General features: G+C 45.6%; 1 protein-coding gene across 2 annotated transcripts in view; it reads left to right on the top strand.

Moving 5' to 3' along the window:
• Positions 1 to 25,242, top strand: part of kdm4b (lysine (K)-specific demethylase 4B) — a 740,412-nt gene that overhangs the window by 651,856 nt on the left and 63,314 nt on the right. For both annotated transcript variants that reach the window (XM_038777903.1, XM_038777902.1), the window contains 3 exons: positions 1,059 to 1,135; positions 14,317 to 14,372; positions 16,462 to 16,570. In XM_038777903.1, the coding sequence (XP_038633831.1) occupies positions 1,059 to 1,135; positions 14,317 to 14,372; positions 16,462 to 16,570 (242 nt within the window). The remainder of the gene's footprint in view (positions 1 to 1,058; positions 1,136 to 14,316; positions 14,373 to 16,461; positions 16,571 to 25,242) is intronic.

The following is a 25,242-nucleotide window of genomic DNA, read 5'->3' on the forward strand; positions in this document are numbered from 1 at the left end:
ACAGCTTAGAGGGAAAATTGGTTGCTGCTAATATCTTGGCAAAAATAGAAAGGTCCCACAAACTGTAAATGAGATAAATGACCATTGTCACCATAAATGTCCGTGTTAATTAAACCAATCGGAATTTAAAAAACTTTTATCAATAATGGTGACCGTAAAGAATACCTGATTGTTACTGAAACCCATCTGGTTCATTGGTGACCTTTGCAGAAGGAAATCTGCCAGCCTTACCTGGTCTGACCTATATTTGACTCCAGACTCAAATCAAACACTTAATTTCCTTCTGAAATGGCTTTCCACAGTAACTTAAGTGTAGTGTTAATGTAAGCCTACTTATGACAATAAATATTATTATTATTATTATTAATAATAATAATCAGTCACTCAGTTGTATTAAGAAGGCAGCTTACTAGCACCTCAAGATAATTGGAGATCGGCAATAAATGCTGACACCACATGGACTGCAGCAGTTCACCGCCTTCTCAAAGGCAATTTAAAAATTCTGAATTGGCACAGGACAATTCGCTCCAGAGAGGGAAATATTGGCCTGAAACAGATTGTTGTCTAGGAAATAGATTGTAAAAGTGTCAGCTGTATTACGGTTAGTTTTGTCCTATCCATTTTCCACAACCTAACAGATTAGAAGTGTTTCCATACTATACTCTCAAAGTTTTCGGTTTACCTTTCATGTACTCAATAGTGCTTTAAGAGTTTCTAGATTGGATATTTGGCTTCATGCTTTTGCCTTGGGATGAGCTAAAATACTGGTATGCAAACTATATTCTTATAGATTTTTAACTGATAAAAGATCGTAAGGAAGCTCATCGTTCAGTGTTCAACTGCTTTTCATGACTTCTCTGCAAGTTTGACACTCTTGAGTTGTACAGAGAATCTTTTGTGTCTTGCTGTGCAATGAAGACTAATCTTAAGAATAGTGTGCTGAGGGAGATGAGGATTAATTAGTAACACTCAAAGTTGCTTTGATTAAGGCACTGATTTGGGATTGAGTAAACATGTTTGTCAAAGCATCATTTCTAATCAGCTTTTGCTCTTGACAGGTTGTTACGGTATTCGACCAGATTTAGTCAAAAATGGCTGGACCTGCACCCGATGTACAGTCAATCCCTGGGCAGCAGTAAGTGTTTCCTACCACATATTGTACAAGTGTTTCGAACAGACCGATATCTAATGTCTGAATTGCTGTGGTCAACAGGTTATCCTGACTATACCAATCGAAGATGAAGAGGAAGGAAGTGAAATTAACACTAAATTAGATTGGGGTGTGAAAGTATTATGATTTTCTGCGTACCTTTATAGGTTAATAAATGGTAAACCCCTCAACAGGAAAGCCTATTGGTTAAAGGCTTGCGTCCCTCTAGTGTCATATCTCAATATCATAAGCCACACTGATCAGAAAGTCTGAGATTTCCTCTTCAGTCGATGAGGAGTTATTTTCTTTCACTCAGGGCTATCCTGCAGTCACTTCAGGAAAGTATACCTCTGGACATCCTATGGTTTCTTCCATGAACGAATAGACCACTGGAACCAAAGGTGTAGACTCTCAGTTAAGAAAAACAGCTTGTTGGTGTTTCAGTGAAGGTTAACAGAAATGTATCACAACATTTCAAGGTAGATGAGGAAGTTGTTAAATGGTGACGTGTACACTACCGGTGGCGGGCATGGAGTGAGCAGTCGCATGTTTGGTGGCTCTTGCTCAAAGCGGTATTTTATTGGTCTTTTTCCCGCCCAAAGGTGAAATATTTGAAGGCAAGAGATGCAGAAATGCCTGGGGAAGGTTTTACTCCTCTGGTGTGAATGGACCCACGAACTAGGAGTGGGGCAAGAAGAATAGAGCTGCTGGATCAGGAGAGTCTTTGTGATGCGTCACAGGATAGATTGGCGGAGGGCAAGGGAGCTGCCCTGTTCGCCCAGTGGTCAACGGAGCAGCTAATAGAGTTCCTAAATGGAAAGTTCTGTCAGCAGAGGAAGGATGCCCTGGAAGACCTAGCCAAGGTGGTGTACCTGATTATGCCAGGGATCGAGAGAATGGAGCAGAGGCTGGAGTCCCAGGACCGGATGATCCAGAAAGTGGAGGAAGTAGCGAGGGAGCACGAGAGGAGTTGGCCTCCTTGGTGGCCAAGGTGAGGGTGATGTGGGAGACCCTCAGGTGGGATTTTATCTCATCTTCTGACTGTTCGTCCAGACATCCGAATTATTAGTCCCGTTTAGCCCAATAACATAACTATTGTGCTATCGTACCCATGTTTCCCATTTTACAATTTATTCTTCCTGATTTTAATGGCACCTTGTTAATTTCATATTTTCTATTTTAAAAGAACCTTGGGTAATGGCAGTTAAAATTAGTTTAAATGAACTCAAAACGTTTCATACAGTGTAAACTTGCAGTTCTGTGTTCAGGTCTAATCACTGTGCTTTAGATAGTGCAGTATAGAGGGGAGGAACAGGCATAGCACAAATTTAAAGTGGCTAGTTTGCAAGGCAGTCGTAAATGGAGAAAAGGTAATTCTTAGTCCAGAAGAAAGGTGATTAAAGGAAGACCTCATCATGTTAAATTCGGATGTTAAACAGTACACAATTAGGTAAATCCAACCACTTCAGATTAAGCACGGATTTGTAAAATCAAATTAGGAAAAAGTAATGCGACATGATTAACTAATGACCTAAAGTAAAGACATCTGTAGGTAGCATCGATCAAAATATGGTTAAATTTTATATTCAGTTTGAAAAGGAGAAGAATGGGTCTAAGACTAGTACTTTGAACTTTATAATAATAATAATCTGTTCGTCACAAGTAGACTTACATTAGCACTGCAGTGAAGTTATTGTGAAAAGCACCTAGTCGCCCATTCCGGCGTCTGTTCGGGTACACAGAGGGGGAATTCAGAATGTCCAAATTACCTAACAGCATGTCTTTTGGGACTTGTGGGAGCAAACCGGAGCACCCAAAGGAAAACCACGCAGACACAGGGGGCGGGATTCTGTCAGGCTGGGGCTGGCCGGAGAATACCCGCGACCGGCGCAAATCGAGCCCCAACGCCAGGACACGATTCTCAGCAGAGTGGAGAGTTGGCGGGGGGCCGGATGGGGGCTGCTCTACGGGCCCCATTCCCCCCGGCCGCCAGGCGGCCATTACAAAAAACCTGAGTCCCGCCAGCGCCGTTCTAATCTGCTCTCAGCCTGCGGGACCTCGGCGTGGAAGGGTCTGGGGGCGGCCTGTGGGGGGTGGGGCGCATCGACCCGGGGTGGGGGGGTGCCTCCATTGTGGCCCACTGATCAGCAGGCCGGCCTCGCGGGCTGGAGGCCTCCTTTCTTCCGCGCCGGCCCCTTTAGCCCTACGCCATGTTGTGTCAGGGCCGGCGCAGAGAAGTACCACTGCGTATGCACGCATTGGCGCCGGTGCCACTGCGCAAGCGTGGACCCCACGGCGCCCAGTTGACGCCGGGATCAGCAGCTGGAGTGGCGTGGGCCCCTGCAGGGGTCAGAATTGCTGATCCTGAAGCCATGTTGACGCCGTTGAGAAACGTGACGGCGTTTCGGGACGGTGTCAACACTTAGCCTCAGGATCAGAGAATCCCGTCCAGGGCGAACGTGCAGACTAGACACAGATAGTGACCTGGGAATCAAACCTGGGACCCTGGAGCTGTGAAGCAACAGTGCTACCCACTGTGCTACCGTGCTGCCCGCAATGGCAACTGTGTGGAAATGGAAGTTGAGGTTGCTGAGGTGAACTGAGATATTAGGTGAGAGGATAGGTTAATGGAGAAGCAGTGGCAGATATTTAAGGGGATATTTGGAATACGCAGAATAAGCATATTCCTACTATCAAGAAATATTCCAATGGGGCGGACCCACCATTCGTGGTTAACTAAAAAAAGTTAATGAAAGCATCAAAATTGATGAAAAAACATTCAACTACGCAAAAGTGAGTGGCAGGTCAAATTACTGGTCAGAACATAAAAAACAACAGAGAATTACTAAAAGGTTAATCAAGAGAAATAAATTAGAGATTGTGCAAAAGCTAGCTAGAAGTATAAAAATAGAATGCAAAGATTTCAACAGGTATTTAAAAAGGAAAAGGGTAAATAAAGTGAGTGGTGGTCCTCTAGAGTATGACAATGGGGAGGTAATTGTTGATAATAAGGAAATGGTGGATGAAATAAACAAATAGTTTGCCTCCGTCTTCACTATAGAGGATATCAATAGCATTCCAATAATAGCTGTAAGCGAAGAGTGGAAGGGAGAGGGGAACTTAAGAAATTGCAATCATGAGGGAAGCGGTACTAAGCAAACTGATGGAGCTGTGGGCTAGCAAGTCTCTGAGTCCTGATGGACTTCATCCCAGTGTCTTAAAAAAAGTGGCTAATGAAGTAATAAATATGTTAATTTTCCAAAATTGAAACGATTCTGGAAGGGTTCCATCAGACTGGAATTAAATATAACCCTTCTATTCAAGAAGGGAGTGAGACAGAAAAGAGGAAACGATGGAGCAATTAGCTTGATGTCTGTCATGGGGAAGGTGATAGAATCAATCGTTAAGGAGGCTATAGATGGGTACTCAACAGTGAGTCGAGAACTAGGGGGCATTGCTTTGAAATTAAGGGTTTCCCTTTTAGGACAGAGATGAGTTTTTCTCTGAGGATTGTGCGACTTAGGAACTCTGCCTCAGAAAGAAGTAGAGGCAGAGCCATTGAATATTTTTAAGGCGGAGCTAGAGCTAGATAGATTCTTGTCAAATCAGTTGCTATTGGGAGTTGATGGGAATGTGGACTTCAAATCACAATGTTGCTGGTTGGGGATTTGACAATAATAATACTGTTGAATGACAAAGGGAAGGTGGTTAAATTTTCCCTAGTTGCAAATGTAAGAAGTCTTACAACATCAGGTTAAAGTCCAACAAGTTTGTTTCGAATCACTAGCTTTTGGAGCGCAGCACACCTGATGAAGGAGCTGCGCTTAGAAAGCTATTGATTTGAAACAAACCTGTTGGACTTTAACCTGGTGTTGTAAGACTTTTTACTGTGCCCACCCCAGTCCAATGCCGGCATCTCCACATCATTGTCGCAAGTGGTCATTGCTGGTACTTGCGTGACACGAATGTTATGGCCACTTGTCAGCTCAACCTGAGTGTTGGCAGGACATGCTGCGTATAGAGCTAGGATTGGGGCTGAAAATAATATCATCAACAACCATCCACACTTTTGACAGAACAAAGGCCTTTATGAAGCAAATAATGATGGTTGGACCTCGGATATTGCCCTGAATAAATCCTGCTGCGATGTCCAAAGGCTGAGATGTTGGGCCGCCAACAATAAAAATCATCTGTCGACCTTTGTGCTAGGTATGACTCCAACCAGTGGAGACTATTTCTTTTGCTACCCCTTGACTTCAGTTTTGATAGGGCTTTGATGGATCTCTGTGTCTATTTGGAACCGTGGATATCCGTTATCCCTCCTCAGTTCCCAAATAACAGAGGTCAAGTCTGTGCTTTTTGACAAAGTCCACTTGTACTTTATTTGTCAGCTGTGCCACTGGTAAACTTATTTTCAATACAAAATTTAGAAGGTTTCCAACTAGCCCCGCAGCAAACTAGTCAGATTGATTGTCTGTAACGAATAAAGTAGTTGGGTTTTCATTCAATTACAGATCGTAGTAATTCTTCAAATCATAATACACAGAATAAAATAACTAAGTAATTTAAACAAAAGAAAGATGGCGATTAGCAAAAGCAAGCAGCAAAAGAAATAGGTTTCAGAAATATAGATGGGGTGATCCCGGGATGAGTTTTTCCATCCCGGTAAGTGATTCTTAAGGAGATTGTTATCTTAAGGTCTAGCCTTCTTTTTACTTCTGATTGACTTTGACTAATTTATAATTTATTCAATTCGGCCAAAATGTCTGTCCATCAATTTAAGAGATAAATGTATTGCTGCAAATTTCCCATTCCATTTCTTGTCAATTTTCTAAATTATCCACACCTGCATCTAACATTAATTAGAGAAACATAGTTTTTGTTAAGACATTATCACCCTAGACTGGCTGTTACTATAGAAACGGGGCTACTCGTTCTTGGACAGCAGCACCAGTTCTTACCTCACAATGGGGCCTTTTAGCTAGCTGTTGTCACTGACCTTGCAGCCTCAAGCAACTTGCAGATGTGAAATTAAAGTGATATGATCTGGATTAACCTTTCGTGGATTCCCAGCTATTGTTGCTTAATACGATTATAGTTAATTATTCTTAATAAGTTCTCATTTAACCCTTTTACCTCTATCATATTCCCTTACTCTCATGATTATAGCTGACTAGAAACGTAAATTTCTGTCAGGCTTCTTGATGCTATATGGTCAAATGTTGTTATGATATCAAGGGCCAGTCGTTCTCCCTCCACTTCGGGAATTCAGCTATTTTGTGCATGTTTGGATCAAGCTGTAACAAGATCTGGGGTGGGATTCTCCGACCCCCGCCGGGGCGGAGAATCGCCGGGGGCTGGCGTCAATCCCGCTCCCGCCGTGTCCCAAAGTCTCCGCCACCAGAGATTCGGCAGGGGTGGGGATCGCGCCGCGCCGGTCGGCGCCCCCCCCCCCCCCCCCCCCAGGCGATTCTCCAGCCCGCGATGGGCCAAAGCCCTGCCGCTGTCAAGCCTCTCCCGTCGGCGTGGATCAAACCACCTACCTTACCGGTGTGGGCAGGCTCCGGGGTCCTGGGGGGCGCGATCTGGCCCCGGGGGGTGCCCCCATGGTGGCCTGGCCCGCGATCGGGGCCCACCGATCAGCGGCGGGCCTATGCCGTGGAGGCACTCTCTTCCTTCCGCCTTCACCATAGTCTTCACCATGGCGGAGGCGGAAGTGATTCCCTCCCCTGCACATGCACGGGGATGACGTCAGCAGCCGCTGACGCTCGGGTGCATGCGCGGACTTCCGCCGGCTGGTGAAGTCCCTTCGGCCCCAGCTGGCGTGTCACCAAAGGCCTTCCTTGCCAGCCGGCGGAGCGCCAACCACTCCGGCACGGGCCTAGCCCCTCAATGTTAGAGCTTGACCCCTAAAGGTGCGGAGACTTCCGCACCTTTGAAGCGGCCCGATTCCGGAGTGGTTCACGCCACTCCATCACGCTGGGACCCCCCCCCCCCCCCCCCCCCCCCCCCGGCCGCCGGGTAGGGGAGAATCCCGGCCCTGGAGTAGAGTGGTCCTGGCAGAACCCAAATTAATAACTGGTGAGCAGGTTATTGTTAAGTGTCATGACCATTTGCTTAGACAGCATTCAGTATATAGTTTTTCTGGAACTGCCATTTATATAAATAGCCAATGTTAACTGGGCTGTTAAATTAGTTTCTGAACGTCCGGTTAAATTTGCAATTTCTGCCACAAGAATCAGCAAAATTCATAATTGAATACCCATGAGTGGGGGGCACCCCTTGAATGGACATACCCAGATGAAACTTATTTATGGAATTTCCATCTGCTATTCTCTGTAATTTACGCAAAACTCAAATTGAATTGTCTTCCAGACTTCACGTCTCCAAGTTTGACATTGAACAAAAGAGAATTATTTTTGATATTTATATATGGGAATCTGTGCTTCATTGGCTAAGCCAGCATTTATTACCCATCCCTAATTGCTCTTGAGAAGATAGTGCCTTCTTGAACCGCTGCAGTCCATGTGTAGATACACCCACAGTGTTAGGGAAGGAATTCCAGAATGTTGACCCAGCAACTGTGAAGAAATGGCAGAGAGGGCAGGTTTAGTTCAGTGGGCTAGACAGCTGGTTTGTAATGCAGATCAAAGCCAGCTGCGCGGGTTCAATTCTCATACCGCCTTACCTGAACATGCGCCGGAATGTGGCGTCTAGGGGCTTTTCACAGTAACTTCATACTTGTGACAATAAAAGATTATTATTATTATTATATATTTCCTAGCCAGCATGGTGAGTGGCTTGGAGGGGAACTTTCATGTGGTGGTGTTCCCATGTGTCTGCTGGCTGCCCTTGACCTTCTAGATCGTAGCAGTTGTGGATTTGTTAGATGCTGTTTAAGCTGCCTTGGTGAGTTCCTGTCGTGCAATGTGCAGATGGTACACACTGCTGCCACTCTTTGTTGGTGGTGAGGGGAGTGAACATTTGTGTAAGGGCTGCTTTATCCTGGACCATTTTGAGCTTCTTGAGTGTTGTTGGAGCTGCACTTGTCCAGACAATTGGAGAGTATTCTGTCACACTCCTGACCTCTGCCTTGTAGATGGTGGACAGGCTTTAAGGAGTCAAGAGGTGAGTTTTTCCCCGCAGGATTCATTGCCTCTGAACTTCTCTTGTACCCGCCATATTTATATTACTTGCCCAGTTCCCTTTCCGGTCAATGGTAACCCCCCATTAATTGTGGGGGGGATTCAGCGATGGTAATGCCATAGAATGTCAAGGGGTGATTGTTAAATTCTCTCTTATTGGCGCTGGTCATTGCCTGGCATTTGTGTGGCACAAATGTTACTTGCCACTTGTCAGCCCAAGCCTGGATATTCTCCAGGTCTTTCTGTATTTGCACATTGGCGGCTTCAATGTCTGAGGATTTGCGAATGATGCTGAACATTGTAAAATCCTAAGCAAGTATCCCCACTTCTGACCTTATGATGAAAGGACAGTCATTGATGAAGCAGCCAAAAATGGTTGAACCAAGCATGTTGCTCTGAGGAACGACTGCAGTGATCACCTGGAACTTAGATGATTGATCTCCAACCACCACAACCATCTTCATTTGTGATATGGAGATCTTCATTTGTGCCAGGTATGACTCCCAACGAGCAGAAGGTGTTCCCAATTCCCATTGACTTCAGTTTTGCTCGAGCTCCATAATGCAATGCTGCATTGATGTCAAGGGCAGCATGGTGGCACAGCCACTGTGCCACCGTGCTGCTCTTGACATCAAGATAGAATTGCAGCCTCACAGGTTCATTTCCAGCCTTGGATGACTGCCTGTGTGGAGTTTGCATGTTCTCCCCATGTCTACGTGGGTTTCCTCCCACAGTCCAAAGCTGTGCGCGTTAGGTGGACTGGCCATGGTAAAAATGCCCCTTCGTGTTCAAATATGTGCAGGTTAGGTAGAGTTATGGGGATAGGGCAGGGGGGGTGGGCCTAGGTTTCTTTCAGAGGGTCGGGCAGATCCGATGGGCCGAATGGCCTCCTTCTGCCTGTAGGAATTCTATGTGAAAGTCATTCTCACCTCAGCTCTGGAATTCAATTGTTTTGCTTGAAGGCTGTAATGAGGTCATGAACTAAGTGACCCTGGCGGAAACCAAATTGAGCGTTCGTGAGAAGGTTATTGCTGAGCAAGTTCTGCTTGATAAAACTGTTGATGCCCCCTTCCATCACTTTAGTGATGATCAGAGCAGCCCGATCAAGGGCATAATTGGCCAGATTGGATTTGGCCGGAGTTGGATTTGTCCTGCCTTTTGCATCCAGGACATAAGTGGGCAATTTTCCACATTCTTTTTAAAAATTAATTTTTTGAGATGTGGACTTCACTGGTTAGGACACCATTTGTTGCCACCCTTAATTGCCCTTGATAAAGTGGTGGTGAGCTGCCTTCTTGAACCGCTGCAGTTCATGCGGTGTAAGTACACCCACAGTGCTATTATGGACCAGGACTTTGACCCAGCGATAGTGAAGGAACGGCGATATATGTCCAAGTCAGGATGGTGATTAACTTGGAGGGGAGTTTCCAGGTGGTGGTGTTCCCATATATCTGATGGCCTTGTCCTTCTAGATGGTAGTGGTCGTGGGTTTGGAATGTGCTGCCAATAATAAGCCTTGTGAGTTCCTGCAGTTCCATCTTGTATATTCTATGTACTGCGGCTACTGTGAGGCAGTGGTGGAGGGCATGAATGTTTGTGGAAGGGGTGCCAATCAAGTGGGCTGCTTTGTCCTGGATGGTGTTGAGCTTTTGTTACACTCATCCAGGCACTCCTGACTTGTGCGTTGTAGGTGGTGGGCAGGCTTTGGGTTGTCTGGAGATGAGTTACTCACCCCAGGATTACTGGCCTCTCTCCTGCTCTTGTAGCCACAGTATTTCCGGGTAGATGATGTGTTGCAGCTGTGCTGGAATCATTTGGCTAGGAGCGTTGGAAGCTCTGAGGTTCCCGTCTTCAGAAGTAATACAGAAATAGCATCAAGATCCATCGCCTTTGCAGTATCCAGTACCTTCAACCATTTCTCGATATCACATGAGGCGAATTGAATTGGCTGAAGACTGGCATCTGTGGTGCTGGGGACCTCTGTAGGAGGCAGAGATCATCCACTCAACACTTGGGCTGAAAATTGTTGTGAATGCTATAGCCTTTACTTTTGCACTGTTGTGCTGGGCTCCTCCATCATTGAGGATATTTGTGGGGCCTCCTGCTCCAGTGAGTTTTTAAATTGTCCATCACCATTCATGACTGAAACAAAAACAGAAAATACTGGACAGTCTCAGCAGGTCTGACCGTCTATGGAGAAAAGGGAGCTAGCTTTTTGAGTCTGGATGACTCTTTGTCAAAGCTAGCTGTCAGACCTGCTGAGATTGTCCAGTATTTTCTGCTTTTGTTTCAGATTCCAGCATCTGCTGTAATTTGCTTTTACTATTCATAACTGGATTGGCAGGGCTACAGAGTTTAGATCTGATCCATTAGTTGTGGGGTCCCTTAGCTCTATCTGTTACTTGCTGCTTATGTAGTTTGGCATGCACGTAGTCTTGTGTTGTAACGTTACCAGGATGACCCTCATTTTTACTCCTGACAGATCCTCCTGCAGTCTTCATTGAATACGGTTTGATTTCCTGGCTTGCTGGTAATGGTAGAATGGGATCTGTGACAGCCTTGATTCACGACCCCCACTATTGAAACCACCTAGATTACTTTTTCAGAGCGAACCACCTTCTTCGACCGTAAATGAAAATTAAGGATTTTCGAGAACTCCGGTCCTTGTCCATGTCATTTCATAGCACTGTCAGCGACACCTTCCATCACTTTGCTGATGATTGACAGTAGAATGATGGGGTGGCAACTGGCTGAATTGGATTTGTCCTCGTTTTTTTTGTGGATGTGAAGAATGTCGGACCAGCCATGATCCGATTGAATGGCGAAGTAGGCTTGAGCAGCCGAACGACCTACTCCTGTTCCTATTTCTTTTGGTCTTATGATATACCTGGACAATTTTCCACATTGCTGATTGGTGTTTGTGTTGGAACAACGTGGCTAGGGACACAGCATTACAGCTAAGTTGCTGGTGGGACCCAAAGCATTTACCATGTGCACTACACTCAGCCATTTCTTGATGTCATGTGGAATGAATTGAATTGCTGAAGGATGGCATCTGAATGCTAGCGAAGTTGTTGAAGAGGATTGCCCACTTGGCTTTTCTGACTGAAGATGGTTGTAAATGCTTCAGCCTTTGAACTGACATACTGGATTCCACCATCATTACTGGTGCGGATAATTATGGTGCCTTCTCCGGTTTGTTTTTAATGGTCCACAACCATGAACATACAGATGTGGCGGGATTGCAAAGCTTTGGCATGACCTGTTCGTTGTGGGATTGTTTATTTCGATCTCATGCATGTTGCATCCTCTGTTTAGAGTTAATGTGCTGTGTTGTCTGTTGGTGTTTTGTTAAACTGTCAAAAAGGCTGTCTGGTAGGTGATTTTACTCTGGAATCAATACTTTTAAGACTAACCAGGGGCAGCCAATAGGTGTTGGCAGCAAGTACAAAAGACCTTTCAGGGAGCAATATCAGGAACTATATCTGCTGTTCAAATCCCTAACTAAAGCTTTTGACAACATGAGTCAACTTGGTCTATGACACATGTTTTCCAAGCTTGGATATCTGCACAAGTTTGTCAAAATCCTGCATCTGTTATATAATGGCATTGTTGCATTATATGTCTTTGTGCCCTTGGCGTCCAATACCTTTGCAGTAACAATGGTATAAAGTAAAGATGTGTTATGAATCTCCAAACCCTCTGCTGCAATGCTTATGGAAGCCACCATGACATGCCTGCAACATCAACATTAGGTTTCATTCATGGTAACTCTCGAGTCTTTCAAGATTGTGCCCCTCTACCAAAGTCACAGAAGTAGTGATCAGAGAGGTTGTGTATGGAAGCAACTGTGCCTAGCTACAACAAGGAAGACATCCAGACTAGGGCAAATAAATTTTCGAGTGCTGCCAAAATCCTTGGCCTCTGTGACGACAGATGTTATTATATTTAATATGTTTGGGATCAACTTTGTTATTCTGTGAAGCAGGCTTGAGTGTTTGTGTGTGAAAATAATTTAATTAAACTGAAGACAGCTTGGCTGCAAGGTTTAGAACATGAAAAGAGTGTAGATGTGAAAGGCATGCTTTTGAAGTAAATATGACCAAGTGAATTTTATAGAAGTAAACAGGCAGTACATAAAGAAATAGCATTCAGAGGTCATTAGGAGTTTGTTGTTTTCAGCTGCTGAATTTCACCGAAAAGTTTTAAAAAGCTTTTACAGCGTACAATGGTTTCATAAACAAGGCAAGATTGTTCAATTTTATTTAACCCAAAAGTTGGGGGCAATAGGGACAGATGAAAATATTTGATATTTTGGGAAAGTTAAGTTCAAAGTCTTCAGCACAAAGTAATCACAGATGAAAGGCAAAAAGAGTATTGAAGGAGATATATTAAGCTGTTTTGGGGCTCTGTGATACCTCCTGAGCTGTGGCTCTGTGTTTGGAAAAGAGCTGTGGAGAGGCAAAGTTTAGCAGCCATTCCAGCCAAGCCAGAAAAGTGTCTGTTTTTAAAAAAGTAGAGTTTTGTTTTGGAGTTCTTTGATTTCCACAGCAGTGTGGCAGTAAGGGAGAAGTCCTGTAATATACCTTTCCTACAGCAACAGTGGTAATATTACTAGATTTTTATAGTTAAACATCTCTAAAGGATTGTTCACTTGTGAGCCTAACCAAGTAGGGAATCTTTTCAGGGGGATGTTTTGTAAGACTAATTTTTTAACTGTGTAAATTTAATCTTGTGTGTTTAGGGTTTCTTCACCTTTGTCAATAAGTATTTTAGTTTAATGTTTTAAATCTGAGTATGACTGGAATTTGTGGCTTTTGAATTCAGCAAACTTTTCTTCTTCTTGCCAGAATACAAAAAAAAAATGTTTTTTTGTACACGGGCCAAGTTTCCCTTTGGGATTTGGTTTGCGCGGCAGTTAACATTTGCTTGATCATAGCATCTCCAGATCAGTATCTCCAAGACCAAGGCCATGTTTCAATCAACACCAGGTATAAGCCATGAAGCAACGGACATAACCATTGATGACATCCATCTCAACGTTATAAAAATATTTTCACATCTCGGTACTGTGCTTTCCGGGATGTCACTACTGATGAAGATATCTTTTCACACATCCAGGAAACGCATTCTGCCAATAGCTGACTCCATGATCATGTCTGGAAATTGTATGGCATTATACTGAAGATGAAATTAAACTCAACCAAACCATTGTTCTTACTGCTCTGCCCTCTGGTACTATATCCTGGGCTTGCTATTGGCACCACATCAAAACAGGGGAACACTTCCACCAAAGACACCTGTGGTCCATCATGAAAAGGCGATGGCAGGACAAAATCACAAACAACAAGCTTTATCTTGCTGGATTATTTTGCATTAACTATTTTCTTCTTACGCTTTTGAGAAGAGCTCTTCGTGAACATTGTCATATTTTATGTTGCCATTAGGTTGAGAAAATATGTCAATGCTGTAGATGAGAAAGACAAAATACTACGGATGCTAGAAATCTGAAATAAAGTGATCTTGTCTTACCATGAGTTGCTATCTGCCAAATTAAATACTATATTTGAATAACTGAGAACATAATTTTGGTGCACAGCAATGAGTCAAGAGATAGCATCTGTGCTAGAGATATTTGTTCACTCATTGTATCTAATGATTTGAGAAGAAAATGCTCCAATTCAACCAGCCTGAGACTGACTGGAAATGGGTGTAATTTCTTTGCTTCAGGTTATTAACTTGTAAATGCCATGCAGAATTGTGGAGCCACCAAATTTTTGTTGTGTGGCACGTGCTCTAAATTGCCTCTTCTGCCGTGAGAGGTTGGTCTTGTCCAATCTGTTTACCTTGTGCAAAATACAAATGCTGTAAAGACGAGAAGTATTAGCCAATCTATTTAATTGGAAGCAAAAAAATTAACATTTTGTTTCATTGTTTTAGTTTCTATGCTGTGAATTCAGTTTGGTGTCAGTCTGTTAATTTTTAATTGCTATTTAACTTCTATTTTCTTCCTCATTTCAGGATTGCTGTTTATGCAATTTGAGAGGTGGGGCACTAAAAGGCACCACGGACAATAGGTAAAGAGCAACTTGTGTTCGAGAAGTAAATTCTAAGAGTACTTGAAAGTTGTATTGATCTGCATGTTGTTAAGTCGGTGATACATACGTTGTTCGCTTGTCACTTGATTGTGCAACATAACAGTACATTGCACCTTCAGTAGTGGATAGACTCTACCTATTAGGCCATTTTTAGTGCTAAGACAATGGAAATATGCATCTTAGCTGAATCTTGTGCCATCACTACAATGAGAACAATTTAAATGGATACCAGTACTTTTGTTCAGCAACATTTGCACTGCAGGTTTCATTTGACGATGGGTTGTACTTGTGTCATTTTTACATACTAGCATTGAATGTAGCATACAATATAATTTACATAGCTTTAGTGTTTGTGAATAGCTCGGAAGGTTTGGCAAACACTCTTTTTCACAAAAACACTACCCATCATTGAGTCATACAGACCAGGAAGGTCATTTATGCAGTCTGTGTTCCGTTAATCTCTCATCCGAGGCCATAACTGTCTTTATCACCCCTGGGTTAAGGAGAGCAAAATTAGCCTCTGATCCTGTTACTGATCTGATCTCTATCCAGTTACCTTACCTTGTTTGCGTGAAATCTGATCAAAAGTAAGCTGTTCCCCATTGAAATATAATGGGATGGATTCTCCGGCCACTCCTGCCCAGCGACCGGAAATTTCCGTCCGCGGTCAATGAACCGTTACATGGTCCACATTCCGCCCGCGGTGATCTTGTGGCGGGCGGGGCCTAAGAATCCAGCCCAATGCAAAATTTTGAATTTCATTTATTGACTTTGCATAGAAATGGAAATCTATGGTGTGAAATCATATTACACAATATTTGTTGCCTGTTATTTTAATGGAAATATTATTTTTAATGGGTTAGCTCCCTCATTAAAAGAACATGGGAACTTCATACAAATTTCTGATAAAATTCTGCTTTTCTTTGAAAGTATATTGTATTTAAGATGGTTATTCCCATAAAATCATAGAATTCCGCCCATTGTGTTCATACTGACTCTCTTCAAGAGCCACTCACCTGGTCCCGCTCCCCAATCTTCAGGATGTCTTTTACACCTAAATACTCCCTCAGAGCTTCACTGAGATGCCAGGCTGGGAATAAATTAAATCTATCACCATAATGGGGGATGGGGAAGACCTGGGGAAAGGAGCTCTTGCCTAACTGGCTGTGAGTCAGTCATCCTACCCTGCAGCAGACACTAGTGGGGTAAATTTAGTCTTTTAAATTTAAATTAAACTGCCTTTTCCTAATTGTTCAGCCTTTGTGGCAATACATATAACAATTCAGTCTATGAAATTGTACACTGCTAATCAAATAAAAAGAATTATTGTTATTTGATATTGAGAGCAGCAAAGGAGCAGGCGAAGGATATTCATTTCCTTGAGCATGTTTTGCTGATCAGCCTTTGATTCACCTTGGTTCCATAATCCTTAATACCCTTATCTTACAAATATATATCGGTTTTAGTCTTGAAATTTCCATTTCAGTTTGTTTTCCACTACGGTTGATGTGAGATCTCTATCTTGTATTGTATCTAATGTTAAAGCAAATTGTTGATGTGTAACCTGACAACACCCCTAAATGACCAAGTTCTAATTTTAATGTTGTACCCCCTTGATTGGACTCCCCAACAGAGGAAATAAGCTCTCTGTATCTACTCTATCAAATCCATTAATCGTGTTAAACACCTCAGATCGCCCCTTAATATTCTATATTCAGCGGAATGCAAACTTTTGTTTCTGTAATCTGTCCTCATAATTTAACTCTTTCGGCTCCAGTATAATTTTGGTGAGTCTGCTACACCCTCTCCATGTCCAATGTATCCTTCCTGAGGTGCAGGAAGCCTCCACAGGGAGAGTTTATTAACCCCCACATCCACCACTCATCACTCCTCTCCATGTTCCAATTGGGAAGTCAGTATTGAAATTTCCAATCAGCATTAATGGATCTGGTATATACGGATCAAGAACAAATGTCCATATAAATTATTTAATTAATTTAAGGTTCCAAGGTAATTTGTTTTCAAATCCATTGCTTCTCTTATTCGATGCTTGTAATTGTCTGTTTAGGTGGGTCCATGTGATCTGTGCAATAGCTGTGCCAGAGGTGACGTTTTTGAATGTGCTGGAACGGAATCCAGTTGACGTCACTGGGATCCCAGAGCAGAGACAAAAGTTGGTAGGTGCTATGTGGATCATTATCAATTCTGTTAGATCACTGGTATTGTGTCATTGTTCTTCCTGATTCATTGAGGTGACGGCATTAGAGGGAACAAGTCAATCGTAAAAGAGAAAAGGATACTCATACCTTTTATCCTGTTATCTCTATAATCAAACTGTTTACTTTTGGTTGTTTTTTACTACAGATGTTTGTGTATGTGAATGATTGTCTACCATTAAAGAAGAGGATTTCCAACTCTCTTCCACCTCTCTTCCACATTCTCCCACCCTGATGTGCTGATCCCATTCGGGGCAGTGCTGGAGACAATATAATTGGGCTTGGTGTGCTTAACAACAGCTAATGATCAGCAAGGATCATAAAGCAGTGAACCCCTATACTAGATACAAGCAAATTACATGTGGATGCTGGAATCTGAAACGAAAGAGAAAATGCTGGAAAATCTCAGCAGGTCTGGCAGCATCTGTAGGGAGAGAAAAGCACTTGACAAAGAGTCATTGGAATCGAAACATTAGCTCTTTTCTCTCCCTACAGATGCTGCCAGACCTGCTGAGATTTTCCAGCATTTTCTCTTTCTAACCTTTTTACTAAGTGTTGACTGGATGAAATGCAACTCGATTGTGGCTTCCCCTATGGTTAAATATTCTAACTACATTAACTACTGTGAACAATGGCAACTTAAGCCAATGCTTTTGGAAAGAAAAAGGCTTTTTTTCACATGTGTTACTTCTTAAGCAAAGAGAAGAGCTGTTTCTTGAAAACTAGAAATATGTTTTGTTTTAAACAAAAAGACCACGCGTGCCCAATATAACTGGGTCCATTACTTTTCTGGTTCTAATCCAGTATTGATATATTTCTGTGTTCATAATGAGCATTTCTGATATACTTCGGTCACAACTTTTGGGGAGCTTTATTATTGCATGAATTCAGTGTACCCCTTCTCATGGGGACAGTCTGCCAATAAGAGAAAACCAGGCATGTGTCACTATTTGCCAGCTTTCCCAGGCCCAGGTATCACAGACACCTTTCTCTACAGATTTCTCAGAGGTGTGCACTTTTTTGTAAGAAGTACCTAAACGTCTGATTATTTACAGTGAAATCGAATGGTTAGTATCCCCTGTAATGTATGATGATTTGCAAGAGGACCATACAGAGAGGCTTGAAAACGAATGCTATAAATTTGCACTATGTAATCATTTTAGCACTCAACTGGCAACTTTGATTTTGCTTTTTACTGATATTAGCTTGTACTTTGCTTTGAATCAGTGTATGCTGACCCAGTCATTGTTTACTTCATCCTTTTTCTATAGGATAAGCAATTCCAAAAGTAAAAGTGAGCAACTTCCTTTATAGTAACTTTGTAACTTTAATGTTACAGTTTGCTTCTTTTTTTCAGTTATCATATTTGCATTTGCAGATGATGGTATAAATGTTCAGATTTTGATTTTAGTGGTTCAAATATTCAGACTGGTCTGGTGTTTATTATTTGAAACATGAAGTTAAGTGAAAATAATTGCCTCAACGAGTTTGTCTAGTGATATGCTGGACGATAAAGACCTAGAATGTCTCTGGTTGAATCCCCAGACTGGTAGGAATGAAACAGGACTAACCGCCCAGCATCAACATAGGCACCGGAAATGTAATAGCCAATCCAGCCCTATTAACTCTGTAAAGTCCTCTTTACTAATAACTGGGGATTTGTGCCAAAGTTAGGAGAACTGTCCCACAGACTAGTCAAGTAACAGTCTGACGTAGTCATTCTCAACAAATCACACCTTACAATGTCCCACCATCACAAATCCTGGGTATATCCTGTCCCACTGGCAGGACAGATCCAGCAGAGGAGGTGACATTTGGTGTATAATCGGGAGGGTAGTACCCTCTAAGTCCTCAGCATTGACACCAGACCCCATGAAGTCTCAGAGCAGCAAGTCAAGTCTGGGTAGGGTAACATCCTGCTAATTATAACTCCTCCCTGCCTCCTTCAACTGATGAATTTGTGCTCCTCCAAGTTGAATGCCAATTAGAAGAAGCACTGAGGGTGGAAAGGGCATGAAATGTTATCTGGATGGGGGCTTCATTGTTCATCCCCAAGAATGGTGTGGTAGCAGCCGACAGACCGAGCTGGCTGAGTGCTAAAGGACTTAGCTGCTAGATTTGGTCTTTGACATGTTGACGCGACCAACAAGAGGGAAAACATACTTGACTCCATCCTCACATCTGCCCATGATTTTATTGGTAGGAGTAACCCCCTGTCCTTCTGGAGACAAATTCCTGCCTACACATTGAGACGCCCTACATCGTGTATGTATGGCACTACCACTATGCTAAATGGGATAAATTTTGGACAGATCTAACGACTCAAAATTGAACATCCATGAGGTGCTGTGAGCCATCAACAACAGCAGAATTGTATTCAATCACAATCTGTAATCTCATGGCTGAGCATACCTCCCACTCTACCATGATTACCAAGCCAAGTGATCAACTCTGGTTCTGTTAAGAGTGCAGAGGGGCATGCTAGGAGCAGCACCAGGCACACCTAGAAATGAGATGTCGATCTGTAATGCAGGATTACAGCGGATGCGGCATGCAATAGACAGAGTTAAATGATTCCACAAGCAATGGATCAGATCCCAGCTTCACGATCCTGCCACATCCAATCATGAATGATGATGGATAATTAAACTGCTAATGGGAGGAAGAGGCTTTATAAATATCCCCATCCTCAATGATGAGGGAGCCCAGCACAACAGTGCAAAAGACAGCCAGAAGTGGTGAGTGGGTGATCCATCTTGGCCTCCTCCTGAAGTCGGCAGAATCACCGATGCCAATCTTCAGCCAATTTGATTCACTCCACGTGATATCAAGAAACGACTGAAGGCACTGGATACAGCAAAGGCTATGGGTCCAACGGTCTGGCAATAGTACTGAAGACTTGTGCTCCAGAACTTGCTGCGTCCCTAGCCAAGCTGTTCCAGTACAGCTACCAAAATAGCAACTATCTGTCCATGTGAAAAATTGCCAAAGTATGCCCTATCCACAAAAACCAGGACAAATCCAACCTTCCAATTACAGCCCCATCAGCGTACTCACGATCATCAGCAGATAGATGGAAGGGTTTATCGACAGTGCTATCAGTAGGTCCGAGGCTCAGCAATAACCTGCTCATTGATGCTCATTTTGGGTTCACCAGGGTCAATCGGCACCCAACCTCATTAGAATCTTGATCCAAACATAGACAGAAGAGTTGAACTCCAGAGATGGGAGAGTCGGATTGTTCTTGACATCAAGGCAGCATTTGACCAAGTGTGGCACAAAGGAGCCCTTGCAAAACTGAGGTCAATAGAAATTGGGGGGGTGGGATTCCGGTGGAGGCTATGAGGGAGTACGTCGCACATTTGGTGACTGTCGCTCCGGTCTGACTTTAAGACCTTTTTCCCCGACTTTTTTGAACTTTTGAGTGCTGGAGTGAAAAGCAATAACACTCTAGATCTGAATCCATACAGAGTTGTATGGACTTAAGGGGCAGCACGGTAGCATGGTGGTTAGCATAAATGCTTCACAGCTTCAGGGTCCCAGGTTCGGTTCCCGGCTGGGTCACTGTCTGTGCGGAGTCTGCACGTCCTCCCCGTGTGTGCGTGGGTTTTCTCCGGGTGCTCCGGTTTCCTCCCACAGTCCAAAGATGTGCGGGTTAGGTGGATTGGCCATGCTAAATTGCCCGTAGTGTCCTAAAAAGTAAGGTTAAGGGGGGGGTTGTTGGATTACGGGTATAGGGTGGATACGTGAGTTTGAGTAGGGTGATCATTGCTCGGCACAACATCGAGGGCCGAAGGGCCTGTTCTGTGCTGTACTGTTCTATGTTCTATGTTTAAGGAGCAGAAGGGAGCGAAAACAGGTAAAGAAGGGGCTAAACAAAAGGTGGTGTGGAAGCTGAAGTGGGAGGAAAGATGGCCGATGAACTGACCACGGAAAGGACAGTCCAGACAGCACTGGACAACATGCTGCAGGTCATGAAAGAGAGCTTCGCAGCACTGAAGCGGGATAATTTGGAACCGCTCCAGAAAGCGGTGGAGAGATTTGACCAGAGGCTGAATGCTCAGGATAAGAAGGTCCAGGCACTGGAGAAGACAGTGGAAGAGCAGGCGGATTTCCAAATGGTAGCGGACGTGGAAATGAGTAAGTTGAAGGAGCAGCAAGCAAGGATGATGGACAAGCTGGAGGACATGGAAAACAGGTCTTGCCGGCAGAATCTGAGAATCATTGGGCTCCCGGAGGGGGCCGAGGGAGTGGATGTCACGGCATATGTGGCAGACATGCTTCAGAAGCTGGTGGGGGATGATTTCTTCCCGCGTCCGTTGGAGCTGGACAGGGCACACAGAGTGCAGGCGAGGCAGCCACGAAGGGGGTGGGGGGGGGGGGGGGGGGGGGGGGGGGGGCGATGGTGGTCAGGTTCCATAGGTTCATGGACAAGGAGCGGGTTCTACAGTGGTAAAAGAGCACGGCGAGCTGCTCATGGAACAACAGTGTCCTGCGCATCTACCAGGATCTGAGCCAGGAGGTGGCCAGAAGGAGGGCAACCTACAGACAAATTAAAGACATTCTGTTTAAAAAGGTCAAGTTTGGGCTATTTTTCCCGGCGCGGCTTTGGGTCACATACCGGGAACAGCAACATTAGTTTGACGACCCGGAGGAAGCGATGGATGTCGCTAAGGGGCATGGACTGGTGCCGAACTGAGGACCCATGGACTCAAGTTAGAGTGTACTAAGGGATGTCTGCAGTTCACAGATAGCCCTTCATGTTAGCGGTGTCATTCGGCATACTCTTTTATTTAAAATTGGGGATGTTCTTGTATTTGTGTTTGCCTGTTTGAAAGTTTTAAAGTTAAAGCCAAAGTTTAAGTTGCTGGGGGACTGTTCAGGTTCTCTTTGCTTTTTTTTCTCTTCTAGGAATGCTGCTTTGTTCTTTGTTTGTTTTCTCTCTGTCTCGGTCCCAGAGCGATTGCTTGAACAGGGCTGTTCTGGGGAGGTGGTGTTGATGGGCGGGAGGGGAGGGGAGCGGGGGGACAATAGGTGTGTAAGGTGATCTGCTGACGAGGGAGGGAACTGAACCAGGTTACAGGGAAGGGGTCGGGGGTGGGAGCTGCCAAGAGGCGGACCAGGGGAGGCGCGGCACATGGGCAGGGGGTGGCTGATCGGCGTTGGGGGGGAGGGGAGGGGGGGGCTGCAGGGTGCCCTCCAACCAGGCTGATCACCTAGAATGTTAGAAGATTAAACGGGCCGGTCAAGAGGACATGTGTGTTCGCGCACTTACGGGCTCTGAAGGCGGATGTAATGCTACTGCAGGAGACACATTTGAAAGTGGCGGACCAGATTAGATTAAGGAAGGGCTGGGTTAGCCAGGTCTTCCACTCGGGGCTTGACGCTAAGACCAGAGGGGTCGCGATCATGAGTAACAAACGGATTAAATTTGAGGCTGACAGCCCAGTTGCGGATGGGGGTGGTAGATTTTTTATGGTCCGGGGCGAGCTTGAGGGGGTGAAGGTGGTCCTAGTGAATGATTACGCTCCAAACTGGGATGATGTAGATTTCAGCAAAAGGCTGCTGGGGAAAATCCCCGACTTGGATTCGCACAAGTTGATTATGGGTGGGGACTTTAATACAGTCCTCGACCCCGACCTCGACCGGTCGTGCTCCAGAACGGGCAGGGTCCCGGCAATGGCAAGAGAACTGAGAGGGTTCATGGAACAAATTGGGGAGGGTAGACCCCTGGAGAATCAGCTGGCCGACGGGGAAGGAGTTCTCATTCTATTCACATGTTCACAAGGTTTATTCTCGTATTGACTTCTTTATTATGAGTAGGGACTCTTTGGAGGGGGTAAGGGATACTGAATACTCGGCGATCACTATTTCGGACCATGCTGCACATTGGGTCGACCTGCTGGTCTGCAAAGAAAGTTATCAGCGGCCACAATGGAGGTTAGAGTTGGGATTGTTGGCAGAGGAGAGGGTGCGTAAGAGAGTGGAAAAATGCATGCAGGGCTACCTGCAGGTCAACGATACAGGGGAAGTCACAGCAGCGGTGCTCTGGGAGGCGCTGAAAGCGGTGGTGAGAGGGGAACTGATCTCAATCCGAGCCCATAGGGACAGAACGGATAGGGCAGAGATGGACAGACTGGTGCAGGAGATGATACGGACGGACAGGAAATGTGCAGACTCCCCGAGGGCAGAGCTACTTAGGGAACGATGGAGACTGCAGGCGGAGCTGGGAGCGCTATCCACTGGGAAGGCCGTAGAGCAGCTCAGAAAGGCCAGGGGTGCGGTGTATGAGTATGGGGAGAAAGCCAGCAGAATGCTTGCGCAGCAACTTAGGAAGAGGGAGGCGGCCAGGGAGATAGGGACGGTAGTGGACGGGGCAGGGAACCGGGAGGGAGACCCGGCAGGACTGAACAGTGTATTCAGGGACTTTTACAGTAAGCTGTATACCTCGGACCCCCCTGCCCCCCACGGGGCCGGAGGGGATGAGGCGCTTCTCAGATGGGCTGACCTTACCAAAGGTGTACAGGGGGATGGTAGAGGGGCTGGGGGCCCCGATTAGAGCTGAAGAAGTAATGGGGGGCCTGAAGGCCATGCAGTCGGGTAAAGCCCCGGGGCCGGATGGGTATCCAGTGGAGTTCTACAAAACGTTTGCGGGTATACTGGGGCCGGTGCTGGTTAGGGTGTTTAACGAGGTGAGGGACAATGGGGTGTTACCCCCGACGATGTCGCAAGCCACCATCTCGCTGATATTAAAACGGGATAAGGATCCGGAGGTCTGTGCGTCCTATAGGCCAATCTCCCTGATTAATGTAGATGCTAAACTGCTGGCCAAGATCCTGGCGTCCAGAATCGAAGACTGCGTCCCGGACGTGATTGTGGAGGACCAAACGGGGTTTGTTAAGGGCAGGCAGCTGGTAGCCAATCTAAGAAGGCTACTCAATGTGATTATGATGCCCCGGGAGGGCAGAGAGGTGGAGGTAGTGGTGGCAGTGGATGCCGAAAAGGCTTTTGGCTGGGTGGAGTGGGGCTATTTATGGGAGATGTTGGGACAGTTTGGGTTTGGAGAGGGCTTTGTGGACTGGGTTAAACTGCTATATCAGGCCCCGGAGGCTAGTGTAAGGACGAACAGGACGACATCTGAGTATTTTAGACTACACCGCGGGACAAGACAGGGATGCCCCCTCTCTCCACTGCTGTTTGCGTTGGCCATAGAACCGCTGGCAATTGCTCTGAGAGCGGCAAGGGGATGGAAGGGAATGGTCGGTGGGGGATAGAACACAAGGTCTCGCTCTACGCGGACGACCTGCTTTTGTATGTGTCAGATCCAGCGGCAGGGATGGACGGGACTATGGACATCCTAGGGCAGTTTGGCCGGTTTTCAAGTTGAACATGGCAAAAAGCGAGATGTTTGTGGTGCAGGCGAGGGGTCAGGAGAATAAGCTGAGGGAGCTACCATTTAGGCTGGTTGGGGAAAGTTTTAGGTATCTAGGGATACAAGTGGCGCACGACTGGGGTAAGATGCATAGGTTGAACTTGTCCAGGCTGGTGGAGCAAATGAGGAGCGAGTTTCTGAGGTGGGATTCGCTCCCGCTGTCACTAGCGGGGAGAGTACAGACGGTGAAGATGACGATCCTCCCGAGATTCCTGTTTATTTTTCAGTGTCTCCCTATTTTCATCCCGCGTTCCTTCTTTAAAAGAATCAATAAAATCATCCTGGGATTTGTTTGGGCGGGGAAGTCCCCGCGGGTAAAGAGGGGGATGCTGGAACGGAACCGTAGCGAGGGGGGACTGGCGTTGCCGAACCTCAGCAACTACTACTGGGCGGCTAACATAGCCATGATAAGGAAATGGATGGAGGGTACGGGGTCGGTTTGGGAGCGGATGGAGGCTGCTTCGTGCAGGGGCACCAGCTTGGCAGGCCTGGTCACGGCCCCCCTGCCGTTCCCGCCGGCCAGGTACTCCACCAGCCCTGTAGTGGTGGCGGCTTTGCGGATTTGGGGCCAATGGAGGAAGCATGCGGGGGATGTGGGAGCGTTGGTCTGGTCCCCAATATGTGACAACCACCGATTTGTCCCGGGGAAGATGGATGGCGGGTTTCGAGCGTGGCGGAGGTCGGGGGTGGGAAGGATGGGCGACTTCTTCCTGGAAGGGAGCTTCACGAGCATGAGGGCGCTGGAGGAGAAGTTCGGGCTGGCGAAGGGGAATGACTTTCGGTACTTGCAGGTGTGGGATTTCGTACGTAGACAGGTCCCGTCCTTTCCACGCCTTCCATCCAGGACAGGGTAATTTCCAGGGGTGTGGCAGGAGAGGGGAGAATCTCTGATATTTATAAGGCGCTTATGGGAGCAGAGGACACAGGGACCGAGGAACTGAAACTTAAGTGGGAGGAGGAGCTTGGTGGGGAGTTGGAGGGAGGCGTATGGGCACACGCTCTGAGGAGGGTAAATGCAACCGCAACATGTGCCAGGCTCGGTCTGATTCAGTTCAAGGTGGTTCACCGGGCCCACGTGACGGTGGCCCAGATGAGCAAATTCTTTTGGCTGGAGGACAAGTGTGCTAGATGTGGGGGAGGACCAGCGAACCATGTCCACATGTTCTGGGCGTGTCCAGAACTCCGGAGATACTGGCAGGGA

This window comes from Scyliorhinus canicula, chromosome 18 (assembly GCF_902713615.1).
Source record: "Scyliorhinus canicula chromosome 18, sScyCan1.1, whole genome shotgun sequence".
NCBI lineage: Eukaryota > Metazoa > Chordata > Chondrichthyes > Carcharhiniformes > Scyliorhinidae > Scyliorhinus > Scyliorhinus canicula.